The sequence below is a fragment of the Giraffa tippelskirchi genome, chromosome 7 (genome assembly GCF_054371585.1).
Source record: "Giraffa tippelskirchi isolate mGirTip1 chromosome 7, T2T-mGirTip1v1.2.pri, whole genome shotgun sequence".
Lineage (NCBI taxonomy): Eukaryota > Metazoa > Chordata > Mammalia > Artiodactyla > Giraffidae > Giraffa > Giraffa tippelskirchi.
The window spans coordinates 82,182,001-82,195,309 of NC_137281.1; the positions used below are offsets into that span (position 1 = coordinate 82,182,001).

General features: G+C 50.9%; 2 protein-coding genes across 5 annotated transcripts in view; one reads left to right on the forward strand and one right to left on the reverse strand.

Annotated features, from left to right (window-relative positions):
• Positions 1 to 13,309, reverse strand: part of ANP32A (acidic nuclear phosphoprotein 32 family member A) — a 38,356-nt gene that overhangs the window by 23,510 nt on the left and 1,537 nt on the right. Inside the window, exon 1 of one of the 4 annotated variants that reach the window (XM_081511931.1) lies at positions 11,282 to 11,518. The exons of the other annotated variants lie outside the window; for them this stretch is intronic. Coding sequence (XP_081368057.1) covers positions 11,282 to 11,323 — 42 coding nt within the window. The 5' untranslated portion in view covers positions 11,324 to 11,518. Of the gene's footprint in view, positions 1 to 11,281; positions 11,519 to 13,309 lie in introns of those variants that run through there. 4 annotated transcript variants of the gene reach the window in all.
• Positions 12,169 to 13,309, forward strand: part of SPESP1 (sperm equatorial segment protein 1) — a 128,484-nt gene continuing 127,343 nt past the window's right edge. The window contains exon 1 of the mRNA XM_081511927.1: positions 12,169 to 12,270. Coding sequence (XP_081368053.1) covers positions 12,197 to 12,270 — 74 coding nt within the window. The 5' untranslated portion in view covers positions 12,169 to 12,196. The remainder of the gene's footprint in view (positions 12,271 to 13,309) is intronic.

Here is a 13,309-nt window from a genome sequence, read left to right on the forward strand (position 1 = left end):
AGCAATAGAGCCCCTCAAGAAGCTATTTCAGAAGGATGGAGAGAAGGTGTGCTAGGCTTGTGGTTACCCAAACAGGGCCACATCTCTGCTGAGATAGGAATAAGACCAGTTCCAGGTGGTGAGCCCGTGCCTGGGAGGCTGACTGGCGCTTACAGATGTTTCTGTTTCCCAGTCCCCCACCCCAGCCACGAATGAGGAAATAAATCTACTACTGTTAATAAACATGATTTGGAAGTACCAGTTTTTCAAAGTATGAGGGTCAGCTGGCTTGGGGAAAGGCCTAAGGTTGTCACTCTTTTGTATCATGTCATTAGCTTGTGAATTGGCATCTTAACCTCACTAGGTCTCAGCTTGTTTCTAGCAAGATGATTCGTAGCTACTTTCAGATGGAACATTCTAAGGTTCCCACTCCTGGGGGCCAGAAGTCTAGTGTAGGTTAGATGAGTCTCTGCTCAAATGCCACCTCCTTAGGGAAGCCTTCCTGGATTACTTATCTCCTTTAATACAGCTTTATCTGTCTCCATGGGACCTGTCACATAAGCAGTCACACCTTTGCCTGGCTTATTGATGGTCTCCCTCCATGAAATGGAAGCCCCACGTGGGCAGCCCAGATAACATCCTTCTCCTGTTCACTGCTGTATCCAGAATGCTCAGGACAGAACCCAGCACACGGCAGGCATGCCATCAATACTATAAGTGAAAATGAATGACCTTGCACGGTGCTTTCCATCTGCAGATCTCTCTCTCACAGCTCTGGCTAACAGGGACTAGCCAGCCAGCGCTGCTCATCATCAGAGATATCTGTGGCCACAATGAGCCTCCAGGGGCTGGCAAGCCATGTGCCCAATACAAGTTTGGTTTCCAGCACAGTGGACACCTTAAATCAGGATCCAGATCCCATTGGAGTTTAAGGCCACGGGTCAGGCTCAGAGGTGCTTTTTCACTTCCACATCTGACCTTCCTGGGTGGCCACTCCTGACAATGACCACACTGGCCACGGGAGCTGAAAGGAGATTGCCGAGTGCTCCAGAGGCCAACTGTCTGCTCTGAACCAAGTACTCCCTTGGTTTTAAGAAGCCAGAATGCCACTTCTGCTCCCAGACCGGCTGCTCTCCCCCCAATACTGCAGCCCCGGAAGGTCCTACCCGAGAAGCCTCCCCAGGTTCCTAGACCACACCTGAACGTACAGACATGCCAACGCTCTTCTCCAAGACACACAAAGGCATGTCTGCAACAGAGATGCAAACTAGATGGGGGCTCAGAGAACCACTCATTATGGCAGCAGGCCAGCCTCTGCAGAGGGTGAAGAATCAGGCCTCCCAGACAGCGGAGGAGCTCCACTCAAGTCTATGCCTGCCCACTCTCCCTGGGCACTAGGGTACACCCGAATCTCCACGGGGAAGGGGAGACGCGCAGCAGGGCAAAGAACACCCCGGTGACTGCGATGGCCTGTTCCTGGCCCTCCATGTGGAACAGGCCCCTGTGCCAGAACAGACAGATCCTCCCACCAGCTGCCAGGCGGGAGGCTTGAGGCTGGAGGCCACATGACATCATCACAGCGCCTTCCCGATGCACCCAGCTGCAGGAGAGCTGTGTTGGGCTCTGCAAACCCTCAGTGCTGCCCTCCAACAGGGGGACTAAAAAGACACTGACCAATCCAAGGAGAGAAGGGCCACCATGTGCACCCCAAGGAGGTGATCCCAGACTTAGTGGAGAGCCAAACACTGCTGTGTGACCTAGAAATCCTGGGGATTTGTACATCTCGACATCACCTGGGATGGACACAATTTCCTCCCCTGCTTCCAATGAGCCAAGGAAGACTTCCTGGAGGAGACTTCTCAGGAGCTGTTTGAATGAAAGATGAAGGCCTGAGAGGGGCAGACCCAGAGGTCTGTAGCCAAGATGGAAGGTGAGAAGCGGGAGGGGCTGCTGACACACAGCACTCCACGTAGAGAGCCCCTAACCCCAACCCCGAGATGGGAAGGGAGAGCCTGAAGCAGGGGATGTCGCTCCAGCCCCACCTCAACAAGAAACTGGGGACTTGATCCCTTGCCTGGGGCCCCTCCTGCCCTCGCCCACTGCCTGAGCAGCTCCAAGTAATGCCTCTTTCTGAGGCAGGCAAAGACAGCACTCCCAAGTACTCCCACCACACACGAACTAAGACACCAAGCAAGGGGAGCTGGTTCCCCCTTGTTCCAACAGCTCAATCAAGCCCAGGCTGGTTAGAATCTACGAAACTTCAGGGGACACACACCTGGCATAAACCTTATTTCTTTTGGTCCTAACAACAGCCCCTGGGAAGAAAGTGTTAGTCCCATTTACAGATGAGGCAACTGAGGCTCAAAAAGGTGACCTGCTATTGATCCTCCAGCCACCGGGCTCAGCAATCCCCGCATGGCTCAGTGCATCTGACTGCTTGGCCCTCTGGTTCTCTCTTTACAAAATGCCCACTGGCCTTAGTCCCTGGAGATCAAGGATGGGCCAAGTCCAGCCTTGCACAATAAATTCCACTTAGCACTCAGCAGCCTCATGAGTACAAGTAAATGAAAACTCACAAGTGTGTTGAGCAGTAATGTGGGCACGTGTGAGATTTGTGTGGCCATAGTGAGTGGCGAAGTGTGGGACCTGGGGGCGGGGGGAAAGTTAGCAGGCCAAGGACTGGGTACCAACACCCCAGCAGCTTAAATCCTGCACCCTCTTTCCTATTTCCTGTTTTCTGTGCTCCATTTTTCTCTCTCTTTCAACCACTTAGTTTACGTCTTCCCACCTGCTGTGAAGTTCCACACCCTGCTCAATGTGGTAGCTCCCAACTGTGTTTTAAAGCCCCTTTAGAGGATTCTAAAAATACACAGACTGGGCACCACCCTCAGAGACTGATTCTGTAATGGGGTAGACTCTGGGAATTTCTCCAATGATCCCCTGGTGGTTCTGATACACAGCTTGGGTTGAAATCAGCCTTACCAACCACACCTTTCCTCCTGCCTATTGTGCTGTGTTACATACACCTCCCAGCTCTATCCCTGCATCATTCTGGATGCTGTGGACACAGCCCATGCCAGTGGGCTCCCCTCATCCTCCCCTCCACAGCCACCCATTTACACCTGTGGGTGAGACAGTAGCTCAGGTGGAAGTTGGTTACATTACATGGACGAGTCTCTCCCCAGGATGCATGCCCAGAAAGAAATCTACAAGTAATCCCTTTAACTTTACTGTAAGAGTTGCACTCCCTACCAGCCCTCTCTCACTCAGGCATCTCTTGTACCTTCTGCAAGAGGCATTAGAATCCACCAATGCAGACCTTCAGGGCACTTCTGACTGTAGAGCCCCACCCAACCCTACTGAAGTGTTCCACAGAAACACACAGGAACACCAGCAGACCTCTCTCCTCCAGGCTTCCCTTGGTCCTCCAAGCCTGCTCTTCCTGCCTGCACAGATTCTGTCTTTGACTTACTTCCAGCCTGTGGGTAGGCAGGAGAAAGCCTCCTCTCCCCACACTGACTGGCTGAAATCTATGGCTGATAAAATCCTCTCACCTCAGACACTTGCGGGCTTTTCTAACCATCTGCAGGAGCAGCCCAGGGGTCAGCTTTACCAAGACCCGAGGGAGCCTGGATGGGTCTGTGCACACGGTCTGACCAGGCAGAACCCAGTTTACACGCAGCAATGGATCCCTGAGCACACAAGACACATGCATTTCTTGTATGGTGTGAACCTCGGTAACCAAATTAAAAATAAAGTAAGCAATTGATTGGAGGAGTGCTCTCCTAGGTGGACCATCCGCAGACAGTCCACTGGGGTACTTGGGCTTTTAATATTTTTTAACTTAACCTTTTAATTTTTTGGTGTTGTTTTACAATGTACATATGTATAGGTAGTGTAGTGAATGCGTGCTCAGTCACTTCAATATCTGACTCTTTGCAACCCTATGGACTGTAGTCCACAAGGCTCCTCTGTCCACGGAGTTCTCCAGACAAGAATACTCGAATGGGTTGCCATTTCCTTCTCCAGGGGATCTTCCAGACCCAGGGATTGAACCTGCGTCTCCTGCAATGCAGGTGGACTCTTTACCGCTGAGCCACCGGGCAAGTCCAGTGTATGTGAATAATTCCTAACTAAAAGGTAGATATACCGGTGCTGGGACTCAGGTTCAGATTTTACTGACACAGGATATAAAACCCAGAAAAATGTGAGGACCATTGGGCTGAGAAAGTGTGAATCAGCCGTCCAGCGGCAGGAACTCAAAGCGACCCAAGAAAAACTGAGGACACTAAACCTGGTGATGTTTCAGATGCTTTGTTTCAGAGGCTCCGTGCTTGACTCACCAGACCGTGGGTGACGAAAATGACAAGAACGTGCAAGGACCATGGCTCCTTCTCTCAACCAATATTCACTTCTACCATGCCCGACACGTGCCAAGTGCGGTGTTGAGCCCAAACAGGCCCCTTCAATCATGCAGTCTACCGGCTACAAGGGGACAGAGATGCTATTTCGAACGCTCACATGAAGGAATGCCTAATTACAAACGGAAGCTCTTTGAAGGCAATTTCTGTAAGAGTTTTAGAACAAAAGAATGAGACCGACAGCTGAGGAGGGTTGGAGAGATGATTAGATGCTAAGGAAGTGATGGTGGCAGTTCCCATGAACAGATTTGAGGGCATAAACGGTGGCAAGTGGGGCCAGTGCAGTGCAAGGGGCGGGGGGCGGGGTGGGGTGAGGAAAAAGATGAGAGCAAGAGGCAGACCACACAGGACCCTCACAGGTCTTACTAAAGCTTTGGGGCTTTATCCTGAAGAGAATGGTGTACTGTTAAGTACAGGGTGACACGATTACAGCTGCATTTTGCTAAGATCATTCTGACAAATTTGAAGCCTGGCTTCAAGAGGGCTGGCTGTGTGCAGGGGCAATCTGCTGGCAACCAGTAGAGAGTGCTGTTTTGAATCGACAGGATCTGTGATGGATATAAAGATCACATGTGTGCATGTGGGGGGATGGAGGAGGCTGCAGAGGTCACGGGTCCCCACCGGACATGCTAAATGTGGGGTGCAGTGGGGACACTCAGAGGGAGACACTAGATGCATCCTGAGCTCAGCCAAGAAGTCAGGTCAGAGATGTTAACAGTAAACATCGGACCCCAGAAGGACAAAGTACTCATAGCTGTCAGTGGGAAAGAACAAGATTTTTGTGAGGACAGGGAATACAAAACGAGAGAGAGCTCAGGGCCTGGGCTTGACTGGGTCCAATACTTCACATCTGCAGAGGAGAGCGAAAGGACCCCAGAAACTGAGGAGTGGCCAAAGCTACAGGAGAGAGATTGGAGAAAGGGAGAGGTAATGGGGAACATATCTCATGAAGATCAAGGGTGGGAATACTGCTGGTGAGGAATCAGAAAAGATGACAGTGAAGGCTTCTGGGATTGGGGGAGCTGTTTAGAAAGCCAACCAGACTGAGGAGGCTGAGGTGTGAGAGAAGGGAGAAGGTAGAGACAATTCAGGAAGTCTGAATGTCAGAGAGAGGAGAGATGGCCAGTAGCAAGAGTGAGACATAAGATCAAGGGATGTTTGCTAAGACGGGAGAAACATCCCAAGCTTGAGAAGGATCCAGAGGAGTAGCTAGGCACGCAGGAGGAAAAGGTAACTGAAGGGCAGGCCCAGGTAAGACCCAAAGGACAGCTGAGCTGGGCACAGGTTTGGTCTAGAAATTTCTTGGGAAACCTGGAGGTTTCCGCTTTCTCTGTGAGAGGAAAGTAGACACACTTTTCTGCTGGCTGGGAGGCAGAGAGTGGAGGGTTGGTGGGCAGTCTGAGGCGAGCCTGAAACAGTTGCTGGAGGTAGTGACCAGGCATGTCCAGGAAAAGGGCAAGTTGAAACTACTTGGAATTCAGTGCTGGGGCTGTTCCTTGACATGTAGATGCTATAACTACAGAGAGAAACAACACATTCACTGTTGAACTGCTTGTGGGGAAAAACAACTTCTGGCAAGTTTGAATCTCTAGCGTCTAACCTCTTTTCCCATTGAAACAAATGTTACTCTTTGATATGTCTGCTGATAATGTAAGCTTTTTTTTTTTAAGTGAATGCCAACTGTGGTGTTCCAGCAGAACAGACCATAACAACGACATCTAACATTTATTGCGTGCTTACTGTGTGCCAGGCTGGGTGGTAGGTGCTATTACATCATCATTTTACAGAGACAAACAGGGAAGGTACTGTGAAGTGGAGGCTTGCCCAAGGGCTGGAAGTGGGGGCTCCAGAGTACACACCCAGACAGTCTTGGGGAGAGCAGGGGCCAAGTGCACCCACCCCCCCGGAAATGTTCGAGCCCCCAGGCACCCAGTGCTGCACACTGAAATATGGTGGAGGGCAGCAGCAGTTAAGGCAGAGAGAAAGGGGGTGGAGGAACATGCTTGGTGGAGGGTCGTTGGCACATTCAGGACACTTGGAAAGCATCCATCCAGGCAGGAACTTAGGACTGTTGTTGTCTAGCCGCTCAGTTGTTTCCGACTTTTTGTGACCCCATGGACTGTAGCCAGCCAGGCTCCTCTGTCCATGGAATTTCCCAGGCAAGAATTCTGGAGTGGGTAGCCATTTCCTTCTCCAGGGGATCTTCCTGACCCAGGGATCGAACCCATGTCTCCTGCACTGGCAGGTGGGTTCTTTACCACTGAGTCAATTTAGGATAGTGACTCCATAATGCTGGGAAAAGGTGAGGGTTGGGAATGAGTTAAGGAGAGCTTCTTGAGAACATGGGACCCAAAATGAGCTGGCTTAAAAGTGGAGGAATCGCTACTGACTCTTGGTGGAGAGATTTCACCAAGCTGCAAACGGCATTCCCACCACCTTCCCCTGAAATCAAACCACAAAATATTTGTGTGAAGCAAACTTAATATTCATCTTTAACTGTCTTTCAAACATTAACAAGTAATGAAATCAATTTATGGGTTAAAGCCAGCACTTTTTTTTTTTAATGAATAGAAAAGTTTTATCCATAGTAAAGGAGTATATTGTCAGCTTTTCAGATAGCCTGTGTATGTACACATATACTGTAAAACACTTCTTACTACAGCAATGAAAAGCTTGAAAGTCACTGATCTCACTTGAAATTCCCATTTTAGAGTGGAGAAAACAGAGGCCCAAAGGGGACAAACAACTTGTTCAAGTTAGTTAATACCAAAGCTGAGAATAGCACCCAAGTCTCTAATAGTTCTCTGGTAATTTCCTCACCAAACTGGAATCTCCAAAGGCTAATTTCTCTGGGAAAGACAGCCCAGACTTTAATCCACATTAGTCATAGTGGGGTAAGTAAACTGATCTCTTAGATCTGCTGCCGAAGAAAAGTTTTGGTAAAGAAAGCAACAGATAGGTGCACCAGGGCATCTACCGAGTCAAAGCAAATTGAAACAACAAAATAAATTTGCGTGAAAACACAAAAGTTGCAGGGTGTGGCCAAAAGACACTGGATGGGGCCCAGTGCTGGTGAACAGATACATTATCTGACTTCACAGGCTTCACCATAACAAATGTCATCAGGACAACTGGTTCTATGCAGGCTGCTCCCATGTCTGGGAAAGGGGCCCAGGGCCACTTTGCTCATCTACCTTCAACCCATTTTATTAAATGAGAAGTTTGGAATAACAGATGCCTTCACAATTCTCCATCTCTGGCAGACTCCATTTCTTTAATGAAAACATCACTGCTGGGTATTTATCATCTGTCATATATTTCAATATATGTAATATAAGATTCAGACTCAGGTCACTATTTCTATACTTGCTTGTGGGAGGAAGACAGTGTGATGGGGTACCAGGGGAGGGTACTTTCCAAGAGACAGGAGTACTAGCTAGAATAGAGGGCGGACAGGTCAAAATGTGTGTGTTGCCAGGGAGGGCATGGCAGTGAACATCTCGAAGGGAGGACCCTGTCTGGACACCAAAAGTAATGGGCCTTCTCTTCATCAAGTCAGAAAGCAGACTAAACAACTGGGTCAAAATCATTCAACCAGGGCTCGTGACCACTCAGCAACAAGCTCTCTGCCCTTTTCCTAAGTGATACACTAGAGTAGAGGGCAGGCACATGGAAAGGACACATCTGATGAACGTCCTATACAATCTCCATAAAGAATACCCAACAGTCCTGAGGTTTTTTACATCAATGTGGTAAAATTAATATGAAAGAAAACTGGATGACCACCCCCCAGAGCTCAATCAGGTGCCTGAAGGATTGTGTAAGTCCAAAGCAAGTCATCTTGAGAGGCTGGTGGTGCAGCAGCAGCCCAGAGAGGGAACTGGGTCTGCTGTCCTTAAAGTAACAGGCCACAGTTATGGAGACTGGGATCTGCGCTCTTAGATTTATTACCTCACCTCCTCCCGAGGTCTGGCCAATCTATCCGTACCTTCATCAGCTCAGGCACAAGAGGCTACCGGTACAAAGAAGGGTTCTGGAACTCAAAGCCACTTTGCTGCTGGTCCGTCCCCAGGCAAAACGCACGATGGTACAGCAGCAGGCCCAAACTAGAGATTCCAGGATTATCTGTGCTTTTCAGTAAACTGTGCTCTGAGGGTCTGTTGTCAGCCACCAGGTACACAGCTGTGGTACCTTCCAGGCCTCAAAACTCAAACCACTGCACTTCAAAGTTCCTTCCTTCTACCTCTAAGAAGACATCTAAAACTTAAGAGTGACTATTTAACTACAAAACATGCAAAAGCCTTTTGAAATATCCTAAGTAGGTTAAGAAAGAATTTCGGTTGGTTACACTCAACAACTTCTGGATAGAAGGGATGCTCCATTTTACACCAGCAACAAGTACGATTTCTCTTCTTTTGGGTGTTCACGGATTGAGGCTGATTTCTACTAGACATAAATGGCACATGTAAAAGGACTTGGAAAGACCCCAGAAGTACCACCCACATAAAATTAAAAAACTTATGAATTAAAAAAAAATTTTAAACACCCAGATCAAAAAAAGGTCCTTACCAACAATCTGTTAAAACCAGGGATTACCAAATCTTTTCTGTAAGGGGCCAGATAGTAAACTTCACCTAAAGGCAAAACTGACAATACTCATAGGCACTTTTTTATAATGAAAGAAAACAAATTTCCACAACTCTTTTATTGATAAAATTCAAAATATATAATGAGTACAATTCTTTTGGTAATAATGGTCCAAGGAGACAAGTGGAATTCTTTGCAAGGGGGAAACGGGGATAACATTTCACTTAATGGGGATTCAAAGTGTTCCACATTATCAAACTGATTGCAGTGTTTACATGTACAAAGTATTCTTAGCTCACAATACAAAAACAAGCAGCTCACCCGAAACTTGGCAATGCCTGTGCTAAACCAATGCAGGAGACCCAAGTTCAATCCCTGGGTTGGGAAGATCCCCTGGAGGAGGGCATGGCAACCCACTCCAGTATTCTTGCCTGGAAAATCCCATGGACAGAGGAGCCTGGCAAGTTACAGTCCACAGGCTCCCAGAGTCAGACACGACCAAGCATGCACGCATGTGCTTAAATCAGAGTCCAGGGGTGGGGCCAAGAATCTGCATTCTACATGCTCCCCAGATGATTCTGGTGATAGGTCTCAATAATTAAACAATATTCAAAGTTCTTCCTGTCTAACTAAAGGATCTCTGGTTTTACAGTAGGAGGAGAACCCAATTCTGCTATGTACCAGCTGTTTGACTTTCTCTTCCAACCTGAATGATTCACCCTCACAGGAGAGGATGTCACCCTCCTTGGCTTACCCTTAAGGAGTTGTTGGAGGATTACGTGAGATGATCCAAGAAGTGTTACTGGTAAACTAGGTCTTGGAAACCAAGGACACGCCAATTCTGTTTAGCTTTGTGTCTGCAGAAGGAGACTAATAAAAGTGGGGAATACATTACATGCACAGTCCCCAACACACCCCTGCCTGGCTCCTGCTTATCCTCTCATTACTCAAAATGTGTCCTCCAACACCTAAAAGCCCAAATTTCTTTCAGTCTAACCAGATGTGATGTGCTAACCCAATCTAGGGAAGTAGATGTTTGACTCCTTCCCTACCTGCCCCCATGAAAATCCAGAGAGCCTTTGATCCTGCCCACCCACCTCAGTATCTTCAACTAGGAAGCTGTCCAGTCTTCTAACTTTCACATAGGGTAACATCATTTCAAAACCTGGGAAGAAAAAGCTTTTCCTCACTGTACCTTACAAGTAAGGGTGCTTCAGGCGAGGCAGTGGAGATTAGGGATGGAGTTTGAAATTTGGCTGTTGATAACATCTTTATGCCTTGATTTCCTGTTTATATAAGAATAATGATAGTACCTGCCTGACAATGCTGCTGTGGGGACTAAATTAATTGATTTGTGTAATCCACTCAGAACTGTACCAGGCATAGACGGGTGCTATACAAGCATTAGTTATTATTATTGTTCTCTAAACTCTAAAGAAGCACAAAGTTGTACCTCATTGTAGCCCCATATCTCTCTGAGAAATAAAACTATCACATACTGAGCAACTGAGGGCCAGATCAGGCCAGTTTTGTCACTGACTTATTAAACCAGATTATTCCCATTTTACAGGTGAGGAAACCAAGGATCAAAGAGGCAGGTTAAGTTAACCCGCATGAGATCACAGGGGCAGGTAAACTTACTTCTGTGGCAGGAGAAATTTAAACTCAGGCCTGTGTGGTTCTACTACCCACCTCCCCTGTGAAGCCCTTAGGCTCAAAACTGCCATCAGCAGCAACAAACCAGTAACAAAACATAACAGACCATGATCATACAGAACTCATGCTCAATTTTCTGCCCCTGGATCCCTGGTAGGCTTGCACAAACTGGAGTTAATATCAGGCTACTTGAACCCAATTAGGCAGTAAGTCAGCCTGGAAAACATCATGCGATGTATTCCAAAGGTCAAAGTTAAACCTGGCTTCCTAGGCAGGCTTGGCCGGCCACTGCCATGAAAGCTAGTCTCCATGCAGACGTGTACCAGAGTTTAACCAGTGAGGTGCTTAACCAGCATGGATATCAGCTTTAAAAAGTCCCAGAGATGCTGGCGACGAGGATGACTTGCCTGGCTCCGAAGTCAACAGCCAAAGAAAGGCAGTTGGAAAAAGATAACACTGACTTTTTAAAAACCAAGCCTCATTCCCTACTCTTCTCGGTTTAGGATTACATTTACTACTGTAGCCGCCCTCCCGCGGGCAAAAATAAAAGGGGGAGAAGCCAAGGAAGAGCGAGAGGGCCTCCTCTAGCAGCCAGCAGGGCGCTGCAACACCCACCTGAAACAAGGAGCGCGACCTACCTTCCCGGAGAGCCCAGCCCCGAGGGCGTTTCCCCAACGCATCAACTCGTCCCTCCCGGGTAAGCGGCTGCTGTCCTAGGCTCCAGTCGGCCGCCAGAGTCGCGTCCGCATCGCCGCCCGCCCCCCCCAACCCTCCAAAGAAACCTCGTATTTAATTTCTCTCTCTACCCTCCTATCAGTTCCGCCGTAAAAGCAAACAGCGGGTCGATCCGTTCGTCTTTAGGGCCACACTGAACTACCTCTAAAACGCCTGCCGAAGGAAGGACGAAATACTGAAAGAAGGGGGGCGGGGGAGGCAGGGAGCGCGCCGGGGGGTGGGGGGAGGACTCGCAGGGAGGATCGTCGCCCTCCCGGAGCAACGGCCGCCGCGACGCTCCATAAGAGCCTCAGGCCGCTGGCAAGGGGAGGGGACCCCCCCCCACATCGGGGCCCAGAGCACAACTGGGGGTCCCCGCAGCCCGTTCCCCTTGCTGCTTCCACGTCCGGGGCCGTCGGGGCGATGGCGCAAGTCTGCGCCCCCCCCCCCACAGCGACAACAGCCACGGTGACAAAATGGCAGCCCGGCGCCCGGCAGTCCTGCCACAGGCGTGCAGGGCCCTGGCGGCCACCCCTGGCCCCCAATAACGCCTAGGCGCCCTTGGGTTCGGTCTCCGGCGAGCCTGGCCGTTAAAAATACAATAATAATAAAACACCTCGAGCTCCAAACCAGCTCGGGAAGCCAAAAGGCCCGCCGGAGGGCCAGCCCGGCGCGCCCGCGGCCCGGCTCGCGCGCACGAGGCCCGGCCGCCCCGTCGCCCGGCCGCCGGCCCGCGCCCCGCGCCGCATGGAGCCCGGCGCCCGCATTCGGAGCCCCGCGCTCGGCGCCGGCCGCGCCATGGGGGAGGGGCGGGGCGGGCCGCGCGAGACCCGGGAAACATGGCTGCTCGTCCTATTTCGGCGTCGCGGCGTGGCCACCAGCCCCCGGATCAGAGTTGGGAGAGGCTCCCAAGGTGGGTGTGATGGGGGTCCCGGGGGGAGCAGGGCGGGGAGGGCTACAGGGGGAGCTCTCCGGGAGCTATTTATTTTAAGAACGTTTAAAAAAAACGAGCCCCTCCTCCCCCACCCCTTTTGTCCCTCATTAGCTAGCTTTCTCCCCCTCCTCCCCAAACGGGCAAAAAGTGCCCCTTCCACCCCGCCTCATGGCAGGGGACAGGCGTGTGGGCTCGGAGGCGAGGGGGCGAAGCGTGAGAAATAGCTCCCAGATCGGCGCGGCGCGTTCCCCTCCCCCAGCACACACTCGGGAAGTTTAAAGAGCCGGTTCGACCCGCTTTCGATCTCGCTCCCAGTTGGCCAGCAGCGGGGGTAGGGTTGGCCGCGCGAACCGCGCCTCCACACCCTCCCGCCGCGACCCCGGCCCCCTACTTGGCGCCCTTCCCCCCCGCACGGGGGGCTTCCGGAAAGTACGCGGGAAGCCCGCGGCTCCAGCCCCCTCCCCCATCACCACACCCAGCCCCCCAATCCTCTGGCTCGGGGTCCAAGCTCGGATGAAACTGGCCAGAGAAACGCAAACCGCCGGCAAATTCTTCGCGGAAACTCCAGCGTCCTCCGGCGGGCAACCCCTCCCCTCCCTCCGCCACCCCCTCCCCGCCCTGCGCGCCATAAGGCACTGCACGTCTACAGTCCACAGCTGCGTTATGATGGGGGGGGGCACAAAAAGGATCTTGTTTTCAAAAGTCTCACTCAGGTTTGGGGGAGGAACTAGAGAAAAGAGGAAGCAGGGCCTGCCTCCGCCAGGGATTCGGGTTTTAACGGGTTGGAGGGGCGACAGGTCAGCGCACAGTGCTTCCCAAACTCCCAACTCGGTGGAACCCTGGCCACCGGGGCTGGGGTGGGGGTGTCCACCCGCCCGCGCTCCGCTGGTCTCGGAGGGGCCACCAGAGGAGTCAGCCAGCGTCTCCGCCCCAGACCCGGGGTCTCCTCCGCTGAGCCGCCAACTCACATAAAACAGTGTTTGAAAGCGAGAGAGAGGCAGAAATAAAAACGGGCGTC